Source organism: Vipera ursinii (assembly GCF_947247035.1).
Source record: "Vipera ursinii genome assembly, chromosome: 2".
In the NCBI taxonomy this organism is placed as follows: Eukaryota; Metazoa; Chordata; class Lepidosauria; order Squamata; family Viperidae; genus Vipera; species Vipera ursinii.
The window spans coordinates 270,028,401-270,053,439 of record NC_139513.1 but is presented as its reverse complement, the minus strand read 5'-3'; the positions used below and the strand labels follow the sequence as shown (position 1 = coordinate 270,053,439).

Here is a 25,039-nt window from a genome sequence, read left to right as displayed (position 1 = left end):
ACTCAAATTAAAAACACTTACACAAACACAAATACTTCCAAAAATACCAGATTAATCCATAGCTCGGATCTGCAAGGCCTCTGCAGCCGAGAACCCAGTTATGGATCATAGCTCGGTTCTCAGCTGCAGTGGCCTTCTGGAAAGGCCTCTGAAAGCGAAATGCAGGCAAGAGCTCCATTCTCAGCTACAGAATTAAGCTTCTCCTTCAGCCACAGAAGAAGTGGGCCCGCTGTGCTATTGGTGCTGGAGGGGAGTGGAAAAGAGACCCCCCAAAAATAAGACCTGGTGCAAAAGAGACAATCACCTAGCCCAGACATGTCAAACTCGCAATGTCACATGATGTCGCGCGACGTATCAGAACTTTTCCCCCATTGCTGGCAATGGGGTGGGCATAGTTTCCTTGTGACGCATCCAGCCCGCAGGCCAGCAGTTTGACACCCCTGAGAAAAAGACTCCAACACCTCCCCACCAGTAATCAGTATTCAGATCAACATAGATAAACTTCAAGATCAACTTCAGACCAACAATCAAGTAAGCAATACCCCAATCAACAGACTACCACCGAGCCATTAGTAAACAGCCCAATCAAAGAATCCCTAAGACTTCACCCACCCACCTAGACAGGCAAGACACCAGAATATAAACTGACAGCAAATAGCACTCCGTACTAGCACTGATGACGTTATCTAGTTAGGGTAATGAAACGTCTGCAAGAAAACAAGCAACCTCAGAGACCACCAAGGATCCCCCAAGATCATTATTTGAATGCTAGGCGTATTACTAAAGTATTCCTATGTGGAAATAAGTTGAATTAAACAAAAGTCGAATTTATTTTGAAATAAATATGCATTAAAGAGTAACATTATGTTTATAAGCCTTTTTAGCATGATTATGACTAAGCAAAAGGAATATTTCTATATAAGGCAAAATTAATTTTACCTGTTATTTAGATAGTAGAATTATAGGCAGAAATTGGGTACAATGGATTGGTTTAGATCCAAAATTAACTCCCAGACTACTGTTATGAAAACAAATTAATTTAGGACTTTATACTTGCAGCTCTCAGCAGCAATGCTGCATGGAGAAGCCTGGAAACTTTACATTTTAATTAACTGTGGCATGTCTAATTTTTCAGTGTTGTGGCTAAATGTAATTATGGGAGGGGTCATTCAATTGTGTTAAATTCTCGAAGACTTCCTAGAAACGTTCCTGCAGTTTTCTTGGCAAACTTTTTCAGAAGTGGTTTGCCATTGCCTCATTCCTAGGGCTGAGAGAAAGTGACTGGTCCAAGGTCACCCAGTTGATTTCATGCCAAAGGGAGGAGTAGAACCGTCTCCTGTTTCCAGCCTGATGCTTTAACCACCACACTGAAATATATTTCTTATGCTTAGCCTATTTCATAAACATAATTAATGTTTAGCCAACTTCAAACTGTAATATACAGTCTTTCCCACTGAACAATTAAATAAACTACACTTTAGGATTTATACAATGAAATTAACTATGATTAATTTAAGATTACACGTAATCTTGACTTGCCTGATGATCACACACAATAAAAAATTTGAACATATGAGACTGCAACTTACTGGAATTTTTTGAACTAGCTCAATCAAAAACCACATTTTGATTAACCATTCTAGTGAACTCATACTATACTTCAAGTTACAAGATGTGCATTTTCCCCCTTGATTACCTTTTATCTGTTCAAAACTTAGAATCATACATTTATTTGATTTATGAAAGCAGCAGCATCTTTAGGCAAAATTAAGGATCTAAATTTTTGGGTTTTGACAAAGAGGAAAGGCATAAGAGGTCCTATAATTAGTAGCCTTGAAACTCAAAATGACAAACAGGGATAAAACAATCAGAATGAAAGAAAATAATCTGTCTTATCCATCTTCTGTTTAAGATGCCAGGACTACATCCAATATGAAATCCTGCTTAGACAGTTGAAAAGAAATGCCAAGAATATGTCATGCAGATTATGGTCAGATGAATACATCTGAAAGCATCAACGCATATCTGGTATGTGATAACTAAACTTGCAATACAAATCAGAGAACGCAGAGCAAGAATACATAAAGAGAATAAGAGATCCAACATTGCCCTGAAAAATGCTGACTCATGAGAAAGTTTGAGAAACAGAGCCGTTTCATGAAGTCTAGAACATTATGTGAGCTTTGGGATTTAGACATAACAGCAAACCACCAATAGCATAAACTAATAGCATAAATCATTTGGAAACAAGCTTCAAGTCGTCACTTGGAAAGAAACTTCAAGTTGTTTCAATTTGATTACTCAAACTCAAATACATTGTGCAGATCTCCTTTTTATTATAGTTTAATATATTAGTTTTATGTTATTTTTTTACCAGTCTTTAGTATTAGTTTAATACTGAATAGAATACAGATTTCATGAATTTGGGGAGCATAAAAAGGAATAAGAATATTCCCATAGGCTTAGTAGATGATCATAGCGAGCTATATCCTAATGCCTGAAATGAGTTCATACTGAAAAACTGAGCTACTACTATAAAACTATTTTGGAACTATACTATTTCATATTTTAGCTATTTGAACTCTTAAGAGATCTCTTATGACAAATATTTCGGCATACAGGTAGTCCTTAGCTTACAACCATTTGTTTAGACACTTGTCAACTGGCATGTATTTATGATGGCTGAAGTGTCCCGCAGTCATGTGATCATTTTAATGCAATTCTGGCAAGCAAAGTCATTTGAGAAGCCAGATTCACTTAACAACCGTGTTACTAACTTAACAACTGCAGCAATTCATTTAATAACTACAGCAATAAAGGTCATAAGTTGGGCCAAAACTCGCTTAAAAAGTGTCTTATTTAACAACGGAAATTTTGGGCTCAATTGTGGTCATAAGTCAGGGACTGCCTGTGTTCAAAGTAGTAATTTAAGAAAGTTAGATTACATTTTTTAAACTGATTATATTTTTTAAAATGTGCAAAGACAAGAATAGAGTTCACTGGAGATAAGTGGTCAAAAAAATAAAGTAAATAGATAATATTTTTATTACTTCACTGATCAGAATAGTATGGTTTTGTAACAGGATTTATAGAATTAAAATAGAAACAATAAAAAGTAATAACAAAATATGACTACTAAAGAGATAAAATATTAAACACATAAAATCACTAAATTTTAAAACTAACTTGCAAAGGGATAAAAAAACATAGTATAAAGAGTATTTTTAAAAATATGACAGTACTGAAGCATGCAGTTGTTGATTTGAATTCTATATTTCAAAAAACATTAACCACATTATTACTACTTGCCTAGCCCTAGCCTAAAGTAGGCTAGGAATATTTACTATTTATTATAAATATTTTTACATAGTTTCACTACCAAAGCTGTTGTTTTATTTTGTGAAAATGAGAAGTTTTAATAATATTTGAATGATATGTGCTTAAATCTACTGAAATTGGATTTTAAAAGTCATTAACTTTGTTCATATATATAACTTTGAATGTAATCTCGCAACAAGCTCACTGCAGTTCTGGACAAAACTTTGCCAAACCTAATAAAGATAACTAATATTAAAAGAAAATATTTAGGTATTCCCTCTTATGTCTATTTTTGCATAAATAATTGGCTAAGCAAAGTTATGTATTAAAAATAAACATCTGGAAAAAATTCATGTAAACATAATACCACTCTAATTAAAACGAATTTTGCATCACTAATTGCTCTATCACAAGTAAATATAAAATCAACTACCCATAAACTCTGATTCTGGTGCTCAAGTGTCACCACGAGATAGACCACTCTGAAAGATGATAGCAGTATAATCTGTATAGAGTAATGTCACTGAAAAAGGAAACAGCAGCTCTGTAGCAATCTGCTGATTAGCACAACTAATCTTGTTCTATAAGATTCATTCCCTGACAAATGAGGATAGGATTGCCACTTAATTTCACATTTTTTCCCATTGTGACAAACGTCCTCTATGAACTACTTTTTATTGTCATTATTTCTTTTCCTTTTTGTTTGCATCTCCTGTACTACATTCTGCCCATTTAGGTTTAAATTATTCTTTAGCTATTTTCCAACCAACAGAAATCCAAATTTATCACCTTGTCATTTCAAAAGAGACAAACTTATTTGAGGCAATAAGCAGGATCTTTGGAGAATTTTAGGGATTCTCAGCTATTATGATAATTAGTCAACTACCCTGAAGTCTTTCTGTTCAAAGCTTTGATGAAATGTGAGTTCTCCACACATACTTAACACTTTCCCCATACAGCTGCCTGTATATTTTGCTACTTACAGAGCAAATGGGCACAGTGAACCCCACTGTGTAGAGGACAGTAGACGTGATGGTACTGTCATGGAACGGGTAGCTGATGCTGTCATCATTACAGAAAAAGCCCCTCTGATACGGCTTTATTTTTGCCAAGTTTAGAACAGCAAGGGGTAAGCCAGCTGTTGGGGGAAAATACATAAAGTTAAATGTAGACAGATGTCATTTTATATTTTTCATCAAGTGCAGAGGAAACTACTGAGCTACATGCAAAAGTCAAGAATTTTCTCCCAGCCAATTTAGCATCATGCAGTGCCCATAGACTCCCCGCACCTCAAAGCATACTATCAATCATTCATTACTCTCACCTCCTCTAAAATTTAGGCTCAGAACTTCAAGAGTTCCTGCTTCAACATATCTTGCAGGTATTTGGTTAGAGAAAACCTGACCTTTAATCACTAGCAATCAGCTATTGACAGCTGCAGATTGAATGAATAATGCTTAAACATTGAAAATATGTCACTTACATAAAGGAAGTTTATGTCAATGGCATAAATTTACAAATTACCGTACATTATTTTAATTTTGATCAATAAGGTAAAATGAGAGCAATCAGAAAAGAAAAGTCTGAAACCTGGATAAAACAAAAAAGGCGAAAGAAACAGAGGATATTATGGAGAGCATTTTATCTATTTTTATGATGGAAAGATTTTCACAGCTTGATCTGTTCAGCTTTCAGTAGTATAGTAATTTTGCTGGACATGGACTATAGTAAACACCTCACCAATTAATCCAAATATTAGAAAAACATTTTAAAACAATATGGAATTGGGTCTATAAATAGGCTTACTTCTTTTCCTTATACAGCAAAGGTGAAGACTCCTAGATTTCCCACCCTCCCCAACATCTGGCTAAGAAAAATAATTTCTGCAGCAATCTTATAAATGCCTCTGGGATGGAGAAGAACAGAGCAGGGAAATATAAGTCACCACCACCTCCATTTCTGGTTTATGAGCACCTGTGCTTAAATTATTAAGATTTATTCCATAGCGTCAGCATTTGCTATAATTATCACCATCTTTACATAACATATCTATGTCATAGTACCTCTGTGATTAGCTAATCTAATCCTACTTGAAATAACCTAGTATACGTGTACTTATCTCGTGGCGATGAGGGTGGCAAGGTCTAACCACTTTGCCACCCTCATTGCGTCCGCAGATAATCGCCCGGCCGCCCTGTTTAGAGTAACTCGCTCCCTCCTTAATCAGGAGGTGAGGGAGGAGCCCTTGCAGGGTCGTGCCGAGGAGTTTAGTCGATATCTGTCGGACAAAATCGCTCAGATCCGGACCAGTCTGGACTCCGACTGGGCAGAGTCTGACGATGAGGATACAGGCAGTCTTGTCGATGTTATCTGGGAGAAGTTCGATCCTGTGACTCCTGATGACGTGGACAGGATCATGGGGAAGCTGAGCTCCACCACGTGTTTGTTGGACCCGTGCCCCTCCTGGCTGGTTTATGCAGCCCGGGACGGGACACGAGGCTGGCTCCAGGCAGTGATAACTGCTTCTCTGAGGGAGGGTAGTTTTCCCGCCGCCTTGAAGGAGGCGGTGGTGAGACCCCTCCTCAAAAAGCCTGCCCTGGACCCAGCTGTATTAAATAACTTTCATCCGGTCTCCAACCTTCGCTTTCTTGCGAAAGTTGTTGAGAGCGTGGTGGCGCATCAGCTCCCTCTGTTCCTGGAGGAAGCTGATTATCTATACCCATACCAATCGGGCTTCAGGCCCAGGTACAGCACGGAGACGGCATTGGTCGCGCTGGTGAATGATCTGTGGCGGGCGTGGGACAGGGGCTGTTCCTCTGTCCTAGTCCTTTTAGACCTCTCAGCGGCTTTTGATACCATCGACCATGGTATCCTGCTGCGGCGCCTCAGGGGGTTGGGAATGGGAGGCACAGTTCTTCAGTGGTTCTCCTCCTACCTTCTGGGGCGTTCGCAGTCGGTGTTGGCAGGAGGGCAGAGGTCGACCTTGAGGCCCCTTGTTTGTGGAGTTCCTCAAGGATCGGTCCTCTCGCCTCTCCTGTTCAACATCTACATGAAGCCTCTGGGTGAGATCATTCGTGGTTTTGGAGTTGGTTATCATCAGTACGCTGATGATACCCAGCTTTTTGTTTCGACCCCAAACCACCCCAGTGATGCCCTCGACATGATGTCCCGTTGCCTGGAGGCGGTCCGGGTCTGGATGGGGAAGAACAGGCTTCGACTCAACCCTGACAAGACTAAGTGGCTGTTCGTGCCGGCATCCTGGGAAATTCCGATTATTCCATCTCTGGCCATGGGGGGTGAGCTATTACCCCCTGTAGATAGGGCGCGCAACTTGGGGGTCCTTCTAGATTCACAGCTCTCTTTGGAAGAGCATATTGGAGCTGTGACTAGGGGGGCTTTCGCCCAGGTTCGCCTGGTGCGCCAGTTGCGGCCCTATCTAAGCCGGGATGACTTATGCACGGTCACTCACGCGCTCGTGACCTCTCGTCTGGACTACTGCAACGCTCTCTACATGGGGCTGCCCTTGAGGTCCACTTGGAGACTCTAACTGGTGCAGAATGCAGCCGCGCGAGTTGTGCTGGGAGCTTCCCGATACTCCCATGCTACACCTTTGCTCCGCGAGCTGCATTGGCTGCCGGTTGCTCTCCGGGTGAGGTTCAAGGTGTTAGTGATGACTTACAAAGCCCTACATGGCATGGGTCCGGATTACCTACGGCAACACCTGCGGCCAGCGTCAACTTCCCTCCGTCCAGTGCGCTCCCACAGAGAGGGCCTCCTCAGGGTGCCTCCGATCAAGAAATGTCGATTGGTGGCCCCCAGGGGGAGGGCATTCTCGGTGGGCGCGCCAGACCTTTGGAACCGCTTGCCGGTTGAGCTCCGAACGGCCCCCGACCTTCGCTCCGTTCAAAACTTTTCTTTTTGAACAAGCTGGCCTGGTCTGATGGGTTGGGGCTGGGTTTTATAATCGGTTTTAACTTTTAATATGTATTAATTTATTACGGGCATTGTAGTTTAATTACTTTTTAATTTTTGTATTCTGGTTTTTATTATATATTGCCCTGTTCACCGCCCTGAGTCCTTCGGGAGAAGGGCGGTATACAAATTAAATTATTATTATTATTATTATTATTATTATTATTATTATTATTATTATTATTATTATTATTATTATTATTATTATTTCTTCACTTATTCTCTTGAGGTTTTTATGCAAATATTGGAAGTCATGCTGAAATCATTCAAAAGAGGTACACCAAGCCTGTCACCAAATTTTCCAAATGTTCAAATCCATCTAATACAATGGGGATATTCACACATTAAGCTAACACAGATTCTTCAGCTATACTGGTGCTGAGAGCAGCTTCCAACCCCTTCTTGTCTCAGCTGTTATCCTAGCCACCATTATAATGGCTGGCTGGACATCACCTTCGATTTTCTTTACTCAATTTTAAAAACTCCAATACAAACAGAATGGTCCAATTGAGGATGAAGCCATTCTCTGCAGGATAAGAGAAGAGGCAAATACAATCCCTTAATATCTAGTAAAAAAAATTCCTTGAGGAAAAAAATATTCTGAATCTGGCTAATTCTCTCATACATTAACCTTACCAAGCCATCCAGTTTAGAGACACCCTACATTTAAATATGGCAATATTCCTGAACTACCAGCTAAGTCAAAGTTCTTGAATAATACACTCGTTTCTTGCTGCAGCTGCCACTGTCAGGCAATGAAATTATTCAAAACCATTTTCCGCACTGTCTCCCAACATCAACATTTCCTTTGTGCCATTCGAGCAAGAGCCAGGTTTTAAAATATACAAATATGTATACAAAAAGATTCATTCTATTATGCATAAAGTACTGTTTTAGAAAACAGCCGTTAGAAATGGAATATTCACATCCAGCTAACTGAAGATTATTGTAACTTGAATAGTTTAGTAATATGTATTGGGGGGGGGGGGGAATTAAGAAGGACAAATTTGAAATGTCTTTAATAAATTAAAAAAAGCCATATGAGGTTCCAGAAATGAAGATCACCTGGCAAAGAAGTATATCTACTGTATGAACATTTCTCTTTTGGACAGACTAAAACGTTATGGCTAGCTACAAAATAAACAAACCTAAAGAGTAAAAGAAATGGGGGAAGGATTGGGAAATCATTTTTTTTTCTCAACTCTAGTAAGACCATATTTCTTCTCAGTGTAGGAAACTTTCACATTGGCATTATTTGTGTATATAATCAGTCAACAATTCTGAGACTCAGAATTTAACCCTTGAAATCTGCAACAGAGATCAATCACCAGGCAGATGAAGAAAAAGTTCATGTGAAGAATCAAGAAAAGTCTATGGACTGTCTGCATCAGGTAACGATGGTGAGGAAAAGCCATGATGCCCAGAGGTGATGGAGATTGCAAACCAATGCATCTGCATAATATCACAGTCACAAATGCTGGACTGGATGGCTCACTCAGTTAAACAAACTTAAGGCAGAGCTTCTACATTTATCCTCTGAAAAGATACTAAACCAGAGGATTAGAACTGCTTTCTAGAGCAGCGTTTCCCAACCTTAGGAACTTGAAGATGCGTGGACTTCAACTCCCAGAATTCCCCAGCCAGCATAGCTGGCTGGGGAATTCTGGGAGTTGAAGTCCACGCATCTTCAAGTTCCTAAGGTTGGGAAACACTGTTCTAGAGCAAAACTCTACAGAGCCATTGTCTATAGATGGGTAAGTGAAACGTTCCATAACTGGGTGATATTTCCACTTCTACTTTCTAAAAACAAAGCAAGGAACATTTTGCTGATATAATTTTGCAGAATTTAGTCATCTGGAAACCTTCCACTAAATCCTCTTCAGTTTTCCTCTAATTTTCCTTATTTCATAAAACCTTTTTTAAAAATTGTTATTGTGGCACAATTCTTGTGAGGATAGGAAAGGCCAATCCTCAGCTGAGGCACAGCAGGAAGAGATTCTCTGGGGAACATGGACAATACTCAATAAACAGATAAAGTTTCATTCTGAGATAAACATGATCTGGTCCGTTATGTAACAACTCCTAGTGACCACCCCTTCAACTATTTAACTAAAGAGCAAACTGCTTCAATTTATAGATACATTCTGAAGTACAAGGAAGGAAATACAAGGGAGGGAAAGCCCAGAGGAAATTCTGATTAAAATGCTGAAGTCCACAGGAAAATGTGTGCCAACATGTTCATATCCACAGAGATGAAAAATGTGCTTCCCTTGGCAAAAAAAAGTCAGTTCAAATACGTTTTTTCACAAACATGTTTACATAAGGAAAATACTTCATTTCAGAATAAGATTTTAAACACTGAAACAAATATTACACACTGCAAAAATAGCTGGTTAACCTAAAATGTTCAGATCACGTACAGGTGATATCAAGACTAAAATGCTACGTAGTTTAAAACATCCAGCCCAGCACCCTCAAGGAAACATGGAGTCACTTACAAATGAGGATGCAGATCAACTTGCCAATCAAGCTACCCCACAAGTCTGATAAGGCTGTGTCCTCATTACATCAGTTCATAGTTTTCCTAAGTGTTAAAGTCAAACCTTTCTTCAAAAAAGAATTTCCCATTTGAAGCAGTGATGGTCCCAGTAAAATGGTTACTGTTTTACTCTGGTGTTATAATGGTGCAGTCTGGGTTGCCACTTGGGGGAGGGTACACCTGGGTCACTTCAGCTCCCATTTTCCAGTGTGGCAGCAAAACATCACTACAAAGTAGGGCCCAAACAGATATAAGCATAAAAAGCGACAGCTGCTCGGTGTAAATAAAAAATGTTGGTAATGCAAATTTTTACTGTAGTTACAGAGGTGGGGTGGGTGGGGAAGGCGAAATAAAGGGGAAAGGACAAAGCACTTTTCACTGGCCAACAAAGAAATATTAATGGATGTGACATCACTGAGTTCTTCTATTGGTTAGTTTAGGAAACATAAATATTGCTTGGCTGTCAAGTCTCAAGTCAACACTATTGATTTACTTGTAAACATGTCCTTTCCCTTAGCCCAGTGTTTTTCAACCTTGGTCACTTTAAGATGGGTATCAGAATTCCCCATCCAGTTGAATTCCACACATCTTAAAATGACCAAGGTGTCTATGCATACCTACTGACTATAACCATGAGTCGCTCCCTGCATTGTTTTAATTATGGAAATCAGACATTTTGAGTGATGGAAAGGCTGGTCCTTGGGAAGTACTCTTGGACTCAACTGACAATATTAGAGTTTAGAAGGAATTGCACATAGCTTATATGAATTTCCAGCAGGGACAGCAGATGTTTAATATATTGTCAATTAAGCACCAATAAATCAGTCACCTTTCCTGGTTTTTTTGTGTTGGATTCTAAATTCCATAATCCCCAGAGAACACATCTGCAGCACACCACATTAAATTAGGCTGTACTAAATAATATTTTCCTATATAGAGACTTCAAACATTAGCAGTAGAGTTTGCTTTTCTGTTGTTACTAGAAACAACTTTTGCTTTCTGAAAAATGTTGATGGTAAACAAAGCAAAAGTCACGCAAAAAATGACATTACACCATCAAGATACAGGCAGGAAAAATACAATAAAAATCCTTTTGTTCAAAGTTTCACAAAGCAGCGTGCAAACTCCTATGTACTCCAAAAACTTTTACCAAGCTAGATAGTTAATGGCAGGCAAGAGAACAGCCCCCCCCCAAAAAAAATCCGTCTGGTGCTGAAACCATGGCATATGCATTTAAGCATATTCTTTAAGATAAAAAGAGACAACAGACATTCAAATCAGATCTATTGGATTGTAACATAATTAAAGTATATTATTAATCAACCATCATGGTTAAAGTTTCATTCAAATATTTTGCATATTGATATTTGCAATGCTTCCTGAAATACTGCAATGTGCCCAGATTGAAAGGGTTATTCCTTACTAGTCCAATTTATACAACATCAATTGTTTATATCAGGGTTCTCAAGCTGCATCTTCCTAACATGATAATTATGTTTATGTGACCTCATTGCATGAATAAAATAATACTCAAAAATCTAAGCTTAAATACTGGTAATATTTTAAAAGAAAATTGGAAACCTTTTGTAAGTTGTTTGCATCCCTCCAGGAAATCCCTACCTATGACTTGAGAATAATGTTTATTCAAAAAAAATAATGTTTATGGCATAAACTTTATGGAGCAAATCTCAGCTGGCTGAAGATATATAGTACCCACTAAGCTATAAAATAAGTTAATCATGTCATGGTTTAACACAGGGTAAGCAACCTTTTTTCTTTTACAAAGCAAGCTTGGTATAATTATATTTTTAGAATCAAAACTAAAACATCTCAAAATAGCAAAAATTGTAAAAAAATGTTTGAAAAAGCCTTTTCATTAATATGCAATTTTTGTTGGCCCTTATAGAATGGAGTTTACTTTTTGAATTTGGACTTTTTCTAATGGCCCTGCCCAGCCTAGTGTATTCTGTCTGTATGTAATGATTTAGCGTCAATCCATATTTTAAAGTCTATTGATTTTCTCATCTGAGACTTTATGAATTGGAAAACAATCCACTTGTTAAAGAAGTCATTTCCCTTCTTAGAAATTATATCTAGAGTTTGTCAACATTGCAGGATCCAATCTGGGTCAGTCACCGGGACCAAAGATTTTGTCTTCTGAGCTTTTGGACTCGTTCTGGAACCCCCCATCCTCAGGGAACTTCTCTCTCTCTCTCTGAAGATTGGCTCCAGCACAACCCCAAAAGCTCAGAAGACAAAACCTCTCGTCCCGGTGACCGACTCAGATTGGATCCTGCAACATCATCCTGGGACATGCAGATTCGCCTTCATTTGTCAACATTATCTATGGTTCAGCAAGCTTAATGATACCACACTAGTCTTCCAATCTGATTATTGTAAACTGTGATAAGAAATGTCAGTTGGCTCAGGAATTCTGGGAGTTGAAGTCCACGAGTCATAAAAGAGCCAAGGTTGCCTACCCGATTTAACCAATGCATGCATCTGGCACCGCTGGAAAAGAAATCTTTAATTACTTTAATTTCTTGTTCAATAATAGAGCAGAAACAAAACAAAACAAGCTTGTCCTTAAAGTTCATTCCATCAGTTAAAAGTTTCATTCACCAATTTTAAAAATCTGTTCTCTGGATCCATATGACTTTCCTGAAATACAGTTCACCATGTAATAGTGAATGTGTCACTGAACAGGCAATTACTGCTTAGAATGATAATGAATACATTTTAGCCACTATACTACGTCTTCCTCAATTGTCCTCTATTCATTGGTTTAACCATAAAGCCTCTACAAATATCAAGTTACCATCTTTTATTTATTCTAACACATATTTTCAGTGAATAGGTCTTCAAACATTATCAATTTCCTATACAGAAATCTGTATAACAAAAAATACATATTGGACTTGCTCATGACAACACTAATGTGATTTGTTTCACTCTGTGTTCATGCACTAGAAGTTCCAACTGCTTGTGGTTTCCTAGAATATGCAAGCATCATAAATACTAACATACTAATACTAATATGTAATCATTCTGAATAATAATCTACATAGCTTTATCTTGCATACCATTTCCTACACAGATTTCATGAAGTAGTATTTTATATCTTATTTAATTTAAACAATGTAAGAACATAATGGTCAATATTCTCATCTTTACCATAAGACAAAGACTGATACAGATCTCTTTGATTAAATTTCTAATAACCAAAGTTATTTTCTTATTTTCTTCCCATCTATGTAACATAATAAAGATTGGATGACCTCAATAATTAATAGTTCAGAAGTTAAATCCAACAACTTTATTATCCATTATTTAATGTATTCAAGCCAAGACAGCATATACATTTATTATAAAAAGCTAACTACCAAAATCAAACCTATTAGATAAATTTAATATAATAAGAATAAAAATGTTTTATAATATTGCAAATATGTAATCTAAAATGTCTGTAAATGCTAACATTGCAGCCTTTCCAAATTACAAAATATAAAGAATAGGGCAGGGGAAATTTAGGATTTGATTTCCAAAAGCTATTGCAGAACATGAAGGCGTAACATCTTTAGGCAATAATTTAAAGCAGCTGTGTTTTTTTCCTGGCAATACATAATCCAGGGAAATAACATGACTAGTCTAAGGTATTGCAGGCAGGTGTGAGATTCATGCTACAACATGAATTGATTATCTATTGAACCCAAAGCACTGCACAGCCCTATGGCTATTGTAGGAGGGGAATGTACTTCCCCTTCATTAAAATTATCCTAACTATCTCAAATATTCTCTGAACTTCCCAAGTATGTAAATGATTTACCAAGTCAAACATAATATAAACTAGCCAATATCTTTGAAGTCAAAGCAATGTAAAGCTTAACAAATAACTAAACAATAACAAACTGTGCCCTAGGTGGTCAAAACAGCTAAGAGGCTATATAATTCCTGTATTAGCACCCAAAAATATTGCTAAGAGGTTATATAAAGGGCAATTTACCAGCTATTCTGTAAAAGAAGAAAATGGCCCTGCAAGCACTAAGATACCAACTTAATTCAGCTCCATTAAAAATAATTCAAAATAATTCAAATCTGTTTAAAGGGAGGGAACAGTTTCTATCAATATCAAAGCAGCAGTGTAACAATATCGTTCAAAAAGCAATTTAGAATATGCCACTCCTCAATGATTCATCTACAGCAGGATTTCTCAAATGGATTTCAATTCCTAGAATTCCTGTTGGCTAGGGAATTCTGGGAGTTTAAGTCCACGTGTCATAAAGTTGCCAAGGCTGGGAAACCCTGACAAAGAGTAACTCCACAAATTAAATCATTTTTACCAACTGACATTCCATATCACAGTTTACAATAATCAGATTGGAAGACTAGTGTGGTATCATTAAGCTTGCTGAACCATAGATAATGTTGACAAATGAAGGCGAATCTGCATGTCCCAGGATGATGTTGCAGGATCCAATCTGAGTCGGTCACCGGGACGAGAGGTTTTGTCTTCTGAGCTTTTGGGGTTGTGCTGGAGCCAATCTTCAGAGAGAGAGAGAGAAGTTCCCTGAGGATGGGGGGTTCCAGCACGAGTCCAAAAGCTCAGAAGACAAAATCTTTGGTCCCGGTGACTGACCCAGATTGGATCCTGCAATGTTGACAAACTCTAGATATAATTTCTAAGAAGGGAAATGACTTCTTTAACAAGTGGATTGTTTTCCAATTCATAAAAAGTCTCAGATGAGAAAATCAATAGACTTTAAAATATGGATTGACGCTAAATCATTACATACAGACAGAATACACTAGGCTGGGCAGGGCCATTAGAAAAAGTCCAAATTCAAAAAGTAAACTCCATTTTATAAGGTCCAACAAAAATTGCATATTAATGAAAAGGCTTTTTCAAAAAATTTTTACAATTTTTGCTATTTTGAGATGTTTTAGTTTTGATTCTAAAAATATAATTATACCAAGCTTGCTCTGTAAAAGAAAAAAAGAATGAATCATTTTGAACTCTGTACAAAACAACTATCTAATGGTGGAAAATATATAGATTTATTCTTCCACATATGACATTGTGTGGGAAGTAAGCTCAGACAAGTAAAAATACAAGTTTTATAAGAGCATTACTGCTTGCTTTAATTCCCAGTGTAGAATACACTGCCTAAACACTTTGCAGTATGTGAAGTACCCAATGAAACCAATACCAAACAGTTCTGTTGGATATCACATAAACCATCCATTCCTTTGGCAGGGTTGATTTTCTATATCTTACAAGACTGAAAATACTTCCAGAATTTATCAACTCTGTCTTTCAAACTATGTCATTATTAGATTGTGGAATGAACCAAACTGTAGTGCATAGTTTAAGCAATAAGCATGATATATTTTAATAAAACGTATTTAAACACTGATAAATCCAAAGGTAGCAAGATCTCCACTAACAGACAGTAAAAATATATCCTGAAAATACTTTTTAAAATGTGAAGGGTAGTTTCATTCTTATACACAGACACACACACAGAGAGAGACATACAGGCTCACCAGATGGTAAGTAACAAACAAAAGCAAATATCAAAAATGGAGCTAATTACATTTTCAAACTTCTTTACTTTTCTGTTTTCCCCTTGGGGATTTGGGGAAGGGATGATTTCCAATTCTTTTTGGCTAAAGAGATATATTATAATTAAAAATCACATTCATATCGTTAAACAATATTGTTCTTCCCAAAATCACATTAACTAATGGTATTAAACAAAGGGAATAATAATGGAACAAATCCACATCATATTGTAAACTGTATACTTAAAAAGCATGAAGAACTAATGTCAACTAATCTCAAAAATATTCTCGCAGGAATTAATTTAACATGAAAAAGTTAAATTGTTGAATTACTCTTAGATTGATAAAAAACATATTTTTAAAAAAAAACTTACAGTAACTGATTTATTTGAGGCATTCCACCTGTTATTTTGAACCTCTTGTATATTATTGATATCCATCTTAATGATATCCTTTGATTGTCTATTAAAAATATTATAAACTGAGAACCATCCAAAACACATTTTCATAGTTGATAGTAATTCAGAAATTTTATACCGTATGCTGATAAAGCAACTAGACCAAATTGTGTATTTTTGTCAAACATGATATCATTGGATGCTTGGTTTTTAAAACACGCTGATAAAACAGAACAGCTGTCTCAGAAGGAGACAATAGAATAGAAAATAATGTGACCTATCTACTAGTGTTGTTATATTGGTAGTCTGCAACTGACAACCATTTGTTTAAGTGACCGTTGAAAGTTACAACGGCACTGAAAAAAAATGACTTAGGACCATTTTTCACACAATCATTGCAGCATCCTCCAGATAATTCATTTCATCCAGGATCTTCTGAAGTTCTTGTGCCACCACCTTCTCAACCATCTTCTTCTAGAAAAGGAAGATGGAAGACTGGACGAAAATTGTCCAGAAATGTAGAGTTCAGCAATGGCTTCTTGAGAAGATGCACCCACACCTCCTTATAAGCAGAGTCAGGAACACCTCTTCTGTTAAGGCAAAATTCACCATCATTCAAACCTATTCATATGTCACCTCCAGAGTGGCCTTGACTAGTCAAGATCTAATTCCGTTTTACCAGGGTTCAGCTATAATAACAATTAAGGGCTTTCATCATAACATTTTAATCCTATTTTATCTGATTGCTAGGGATAATTGCAGAGTTAATGATTACATATCCACTGATTATTTTTCCCACTATTGAGTGATAATGCTATCTACTCATAACTAAATTGGTAGAAATTGTGCTGCAATGAAATATGCTGCCCACATTTGGTCAATTATCTTTCGCTGAGAAAATAATTGATCAACTCTCTGCATATTGCAGGATTCATTACACTAGAGGACTATCCAGCCTCTGAAAACCTCCAGAGAAAGTGAAGTCACTGCATATAATAACTTATTCCATTCATTGATAGCTCTTTCTTTAAAGAATTCTCTCTAATGTCTAATTTGTATTACATCCTTTTAGTCCCATTAGTTCTGGTCTTACTTTCTGGAGCAAGTGAGAATAAATCTGAAGAAGTGAAGCCCACTTGAAGTAGCTATTATGTCCCCTCTGAACTTCTCTTCTGCAAGCTAAACATTCCTAGATTTTTCAACCTTTCCTTGTATGCTTGGTTTCTAGTACTTTAACCATTTTGATAGTCCTTCTCTGGATTTGCTCCAGATTATCAACATATTTTTTAAACTGTGGTGTGCAGAACTGAACACAATATCCATGTGAGGTCTGACCAAGGAAGAGAAGAGAGAGATAATCACTTTCCTTATCTCATCATAACACAGCAAACTCTCAATGCAATGGACCAAGGGGGGGGGGGGGAAGCAGAATGTCCATCAGATCCAAATAGCTTTTACACAGTCATAAAACAAGGAATGGCATCTCATAGATGCATATTTTAATAATTTTATACATGGGATTTTTTTCCATGTGTATTTTTCATATTCTACACATATACATGACAAATGGCACTTCTACACATGGAAATAAGCATACTATAATCAGATTTTGTTTGTTGCAGCTGACAACCACTAAACTGATGTCTATTTACTATATTTCTTTTTCTTATACATGTCTAATCACCAGCTGTAGCTGTGAAGCCTTTAAAAATTCAACACATTTCTTACTTCTGTAATTTTATACCATAAGATCCCAGAATCTTATGATTCATAAATTAACAAAAAAGGTACTGTCATTCAGTCAATGAGGAATGGGGTACTGCATCACTCATCTACAAACATAGAGAAATGTCAATGCTCAATTCTGCATTATATCAGAGATTAGAAGTCACAGGATCAAAGCATTTTGTAGTGACTTGAAAAAGAAAAAAGTTAAATTTAAGATAATGCAAGATATACGTGAAACAGGTGGTCTTAAAGTGCCAAATCTTAAATTATATTATGAGGCTGCGGCTTTATCATCAATTAGTAATTGGTTTAATTTAACAGAAGGGAAATTATTGAATATTGAGGGGTGTGATTTGTTATATGGCTGGCATGCTTATTTATTGTATGATAAAAAGGTGGATAATGTTTTTAAGACAGATATATTAAGGTATGCCCTGTTGCGAGTTTGGAAAAAATATCGATATAAGTTAAGTTATAAAATAACAATTTGGGCAATACCCAAACATGCAATAGAAAATATAAATGTGGGATTTAAACATGATGTGAATACATATAAAGAAATCCCTAGACTGGAAAGGAATGTATGGCAATTAAAGCCATTTAATATTTTAAAAGAGGAAAAAAACAGTACAAACTTGGTTTCAGTATGGCCAGATACAAGCTAGATAGAAAGATCAGAAAATTGGCATCTCGATATCAGATGTAAATTTGGTAAAACAAATTAGAGATCAAAGTCAAGCACATATAAAAAGGATATATAATGCATTGATAGAAATAGATTCTGAAACAGAACTTGTTAAAGATTCTTTGATAAAATGGGCCCAGAATATTCAAGAGCCAATTACGATGGATACTTGGGGAAAAATCTGGGTCAGAAATGTAAAATTTACACAGGCACAAAACTTAAGAGAGAACTTTTATAAAATGTTTTATAGATGGCATTTAGATCCTAAAAAATTAGCATGTATGTATCCAAATTATCAGCCTAAATGTTGGAGGTGTGGTTGTGATGATGCAACGTATTATCATATATGGTGGACTTGTAAAAAAAAGAGCCTTGGTGGAGCAGTGGGCTAACGCCTCCTTAAGTAACACCAGCTGCCTGCAATTATTGCAGGTTCGCATCCCACCAGGCTCAAGGTTGACTCAGCCTTCCATCCTTCCAAGGTAGGTAAAATGAGGACCCAGATTGTTGGGGGCAATTAAGCTGACTTTGTAATAATGCCGCTTGGGGGTGTGTGTGAAAGCCCTAATAAGCAGGCATATACATGGAATGAAGGCTACTGCTAAGCTTGTAAGCCGCCCTGAGTCTTCGGAGAAGGGCGGGATATAAATGCAATAAAAATAAATAAATAAATAAATAAATAAAAAGGTTAAAGCTTTTTGGATTAAAATTTGGTGGAATATGCAGAAGATATTTAAGAAAAAGATAAGGTTTTCTCCACAGTTATTTTTGTTGGGTATTATTACAGATTGTACTGTGATAGAGACTAAATTGATGTTGCATTTAATAACGGAAGCAAGAGTTTTGCTATCGCAATATAGGAAGAAGGAGGAACTGCCTACTATAGAAGAGAATGGACTTCGAAAGTTTCAAACTTGGCAGAAATGGCAAAAATCTCAGCATATTTGAAAGAACAATCGCAACAGAGATATATACTGGATTGGAGAAGATGGATTGATTATTTACAGAATAAATATGGGACTAAAAAGTTTCATTTAGCATATGAATATTAGTATAATTATTATTAGAATTATAAGACGTGTTATTATTTAGTTACGTTTAAGGGAGTTAAAATGGAATTGGATTTGAAGTTTAATGTAGTTATTTAGCATATTTTAGTTTAAGTTTGTTAAAGGTAATACCCTGTATTCAGCTCTGGGAAGTCGGGGGGGGGGGGGAGGGGGAGGGGGAGGGAGGGGAATTGGGGTTATGTTTTAAATGTATTGGATAATGTATGTTATGTTTATGTTTAAAAATGTATTGTAAAAGTTTGAAACTCTTTATTAAAAAAAAGAAAAGAAAAAGAAAAAAGAACTCCAGCATTTTCAAATAATCCAGTTTTTCTCAACCTCAGCAATATTAAGGTGTGGAGACTTTGACTCCCACAATTCTGTGAATTGAAATCCATATATCTAATGTTGCTGAGGTTGAGAAACTTTGGCTTTCTTACAGTATGTGTTTGTCAGTATGGTAACTTCAGTGCTAAATACTTTTCCAATAGCCATGAAAGAAAATCATAATCTTAGTTAAATTCTGCATTTGTAGCTTGTATGATCTTGTATGAAATCTAGATGGAACTATTACTAATGCACTTAAACCCGACAAAACTTCACAGGAGAATCCACACAGAAGACAGTTTGGAGCGCTGCTTCCCAATCCTCTTTTCCTAAACCTTTTCACAATCTGAATCACCTTTTATTATGGATACATTTCAGTATATTATGATTTGTCCCAAGTGTACTATTTTAATCACTTCACAACTAAGAGCCATACTGATTCAGTTCTATTCTAGCATTATTTTTGATACTAGAATTACAGGAAGTGGTCAAACAAATCTGAACTGAATTTAAATTACTCACAGCTATGGAATTAAATACAAGTAAACCCAAATGAACTGCTCTATTAGCTCCACTAGGAAGAAAATTACTTAGAACAATGAAAAGGGATATACTTTGGAGTTATACGTGTTTCAAAAAAAAATCTGCAAGTTGCTTCAGACCTTGCATCAGCTTTTCATTAAAGCAGGCATGACTTTTTCCATCTGAGATTGAAAAAGATTGTTGCTTTAAGCGTCTCATTAGATGCATTACAGATGTAACTTATCCTTTCTGAAGCTTACCTAGAAGCCCAAAAGAGGTATAACTTTAATTATAAATGCTGTAATCATTTTCTTTTTAAAGCTGTCTGTCTGTCTGTCTGTCTGTCTGTCTGTCTGTCTATCTATCATCTCCCATTCCCTTTCTGCAGTTCAAGTTATGTGGTTCTACATTTAGGAACTATGACTCCAAATGCTTAGTCAAGATTTATGATTTCTTCTCAAGAACTCAGATCAAATTATCTGATCAGCAAAACCTGTCAAGAGGATAACATAGTTTATAAAGTGATTTACTACTAAAGAAATTATATTCAACACAAAATGATCCTGAATACCTCATTTAAAACCCTCTATTATTTCTGTAATCCATATATCATAAATTATGAAACTTTCATTACTGTGATAGAAAATTTCCAGACACTTTGAAGCCATGGTGAAAATAATAATAATAATAATAATAATAATAATAATAATAATAATAATAATAATAATAATAATTTAATTTTTATACCGCCCTTCTCCCGAAGGACTCAGGGCGGTGTACAGGGCAGTACAATAAAATACAATATATAAAAATTAAAAGAAATATTAAATACAGTAGCCCAATTAAATAGATTAATACAAAATGTTAAAATACCCCTAAACCCATCAGACCAGGCCGGCTTGTTCAAATAAATATGTTTTTAGGTCACCTAAAAATACCTGTAGGGTGGGGAAGGAGGTTGCAGGTTAATCAAAATTTTGGGAAAATTTGAAATGTATCCAATATTTGTGTTACTCTTCATTATTCTAAGTTCATTTTTCCTCTTTTAGAACATTATATGTAGTATCTTTGTTTATGCATAAACGTTCTAGGTTGCCGAACTCCAGAATGACTCTGGGTAGCTTCTCAATTAAAAAGAACTGTCTGATATTGGGAAACAGTCGTCCAAAGGAAATAAATAACAAAGAATGCTCCATCCATCCCTCAACTTCAAAGGGCTTTAACCTTCACCAGGCATGTCAAATTGCCGGCCCGGATGCATTATGCCAAAACTGCGCCCACCCCATTGCCAGCAATGGGGGAAAAGTCACAATACGTTGTGAGTTTCACATGCCTGACCTTCACTGACCCAAGGCTTGGAGGAAGTGTTAAATTTTTAAATCTTGTTTAAAGAAGAATATGGTGGGCTTACAAAGAACTGGGTGATGCTATTTCACAGGGCAGGTATAGTCCCAGAGGAGGAGTGCTTCCTACATTATGTTAGATGACATTGTTGAAACTAACAGACGCGGCTTGTTTCAAACAGGACGGACAGATCACACAGGAAATAGATAGCTCTGATAACTAGGACTTCTAAGACTTTAAAGATAATAATCAGACCGTTGAATTACACCTGGAAGCTTACTGGCAACCACTGCAGCTACCAGAACAGGCCTGATACATGGGCATAGAAAGGCATGCCCATCACTGTTTGCACATTTGAATTTTCTATCAGGTGCACATTCTGAGTGATCCTCAAGGGAGCCTCATGTACAGCACATTTCAATATTATATCTACAAGGTGACCAAGGTATATCTGACTATACAAAGTCTCCAAGGCCAATACTGGATACAGCTGGTACACAAGTCTGCAAGCTGCCACCTGGTTTCAAACAGGTATCAGAATCCAGGAAAATCCAAGACTTCACAGAGTCCCAGTACAACCCCATTCAAAACCAGAGGTAGATGATCCCAAGACTGCCATTTGGCCTTGCTTGATTCCTTCCCATCTAAACTAATTTGGTTCATTCATACAATTATCAGATTTGGCATATTTGTACAATGTAAAACTATAATTTAATTAGATAACTAAATTGACTAATACAATGTACTTTTAAATATTTGTTTTTTCCTACAATGGAAGCAATGAACCTCAGTCAGGAGCAAATCCACTAGGCTCTAGATAAGCAACATGTGATCTTGCTTCAATCTTTAAAACACATCAGACTAAATATATATATTTTAAGATGTAAGAATCTGATACAATACACAGCTTCTGAAGACCCAATCCTGAAATAATATTCCAGTTCCTTTATAAGAGTTATTAACTTGGAAGAAGAAAGTTTCCTCATCTATTCAACAACCATTTTGAACTAAAATTGGTCAATTGATTCAATTATCTAATTAAAGATTAACCATATCACCCTATAAAGTATTTACCTATTAAAGAATGTTTGAGAAAGTTACTATTTGAAAATGTTATGCTATATTTCAATAGATTTCATAGAAACATTCATTCTTTGCTAAACTTATATGGTGTGACACTTTCCCATCCTTTCCAGAGAAGTAAATTTTCAATTACTCTAAAGCAGATATGTTGTTGGTCCAAAATCAATTATCTCCTATTTAATGGATATGAAATAGTATAAATGAAACAAATCTCCATCAAGGCCTTTCTAAAACTATCAGATGAGTCTACCAGAACAGTGGACTGCCATCACTACACTGCCCTTACCTAAAGTAACATTTATAAATATTTAGCAACAACCAAAGCTAAGTAGTTCAATATTACATCCGCTCAGGAAAATGTCAATCTAAAACTAGATGCTTCGCAGTAACAAAATTTAAGGGTAGACAAGACATATTTTTAAGGTTAGGCTTATACTTTGCTAAATACATATGTACACATTTTGATTACATTATGATCATTCTTCATACTGCAAAAATAAAAAAGAACTACCGTCAGCAAATAGTGATATAGTATATATATTTTGTAATCCTAGCCCTAAGAGTAGCTGTAGCCACCCATAAAAAATCCATTAAAAGGTGCATTGCAGGACAATAGTGTGCAACTTCATCAATTATTTATCCCTTTACATAAAAGTATGTTTATATGAGAGGAAATCAACTGCTTTCTTTCGAAACTCAGCTTACTAAATGTACATCAATTTTCCCCTGTCTGATACCCACCAAATGCAATTGACTTCACTGGATGATGTGGATCTCAATACACCTGGAGGGCACAGGTTGAAGCAGCATGCACAAAATGTAGCTGTGATTTTCCATCTATCAGCACATCAAGGTGGTTTTTTTTTCAACTCTTTCTCTGTACACCACTCATTCAAGCCATTTCTTATATTAGCCAACTTGAATAACCCTGATTTAAGCAGAATTCCAGTGACCAAGTTTATCTAGGTGAGAGATGGGGGTGGGGGGTTGACCCAAAGCTAGCCAGTAAGCAAGGAGACGAACAGATGAAGGCAAAGAAAGCAGCAGACAAACCTAAAATGGGGGGGAAAAAAATGCTGCATTTATTAACCCTTTTCCAAACCCTCCCCAAGCTTTTCTGCAAGGCCAGAGATGCGAGGCAAAGATTAGCCTGTCACCATGCAGGGGAAAGCAAAAGTACCCCAGGTACACATTCGCTGCTTATGTACGTGTAGGCATATAAAAAAAGAGCGTGGGAGATAAACCTTCCACAGCCCACCCCACGATTCATTCAGACGGTCTACCCATTTTACTGCCCAAACACGTACATATGCCTCATGGATTCCCGGGGGAAGGGGGTAACCGCAGGAACAGAAGCTGTGGAGTTGCCTCAAAAGCCGGCCGGGGCAGCCCTGGCAGCCACCAGAGGGGCGCGTCGGGTGGGCAAACCGACAAGTGCGCAGCAGTGGCGCATCTCCTCTCAGGTGCCCAGGCGCCTCCCCTTCCTGCCAAACCCGAGACATACCTAGGACCACACAGACCACGTCCAGCACCACATAAGGGAGCCGCGTCTTGTCAAACATCTCGGGGCTGAGGTGGCGGCGGCGGCGGCGCCCTTATAAGCGAGACTCGGTGAGGACCAGAAGGGCGAGCAAGAGAAACGGGCTGGGAGCCCCAGCTCAGCCGCCTCCAGCCACCAGGGCCAGCCGAGGCGGGCAGGAAGAAAGGAGGGAACCCGAGCGCGCAGCTTCGCCGCCCAATGGCGCTGCCTGACACCCGAAGCGCCGCCACTACTGCGGCTCGGGGGAGGATGGGTCGCGCTTTAAGGAGGGGGAGGGCCAGAAACCAGGCACGAAGGCGGGCGGGCGGGCGGCGGCAGGAGCAGACTCCGCCTCCTTGGGCGCACACCCGCCGCGTGCCCAGAAGCCCAACCTCCCCTCGCCGCCGAATTGTTGAAATTGAGGTAGAAACCCCCCCCCACACGTACGTCATAACCATTTGCTCCGCCTACTTCCTGTTTTCTTTAACCTCGAAGCTGATCGGCTCTCTTACTCCAGCGTTTCCCAACCTTAGGAACTTGAAGATGCGTGGACTTCAACTCCCAGAATTCCCCAGCCAGCATAGCTGGCTGGGGAATTCTGGGAGTTGAAGTCCACGCATCTTCAAGTTCCTAAGGTTGGGAAACGCTGTCTTACTCAGTGCTGCGACGATCCAAGCACGATCGGGGATCCACGCCACGCCCCTCCCTGCCGGACCGGGTTGCCTTCATTCATTTGCTCTCACGGGCGCCGTGTGGTTGCTTTTCATGTCTGATTTATTTATTTTATTTTATTTTTTGCCCTGCTTGCTGGAAGAGGTCACGAGGGTTTTGAGAAGAGTTTCTGATTTTCAAGGCTCTTCCTCCTGCATTTTCAGCTTCTGTTTTCTTAATTATCTTGCTAGGTCCGTTTAAACTTTAGAAACGGGGAGGCTTTTCCACGTGGAGGGGGAAACGGAGTAGAGAGTAATGATTACCAGATGCTTTCACGAAATA

The 25,039-nt window shown here is 37.6% G+C and overlaps 1 protein-coding gene across 3 annotated transcripts in view; it reads right to left on the bottom strand.

Moving 5' to 3' along the window:
* Positions 1 to 24,554, bottom strand: part of PLPP1 (phospholipid phosphatase 1) — a 90,824-nt gene extending 66,270 nt beyond the window's left edge. The window contains exons 1-2 of one of the 3 annotated variants that reach the window (XM_083355542.1): positions 24,032 to 24,554; positions 4,302 to 4,456 (exon numbers count right to left, since the gene is read on the bottom strand). In XM_083355542.1, the coding sequence (XP_083211668.1) occupies positions 4,302 to 4,456; positions 24,032 to 24,089 (213 nt within the window). In that variant the 5' untranslated portion in view covers positions 24,090 to 24,554. Of the gene's footprint in view, positions 1 to 4,301; positions 4,457 to 24,031 lie in introns of those variants that run through there. The other 2 variants (XM_083355543.1, XM_083355546.1) reach the window with 2 other exon arrangements.
* Positions 24,555 to 25,039: the final 485 nt, after the last annotated feature.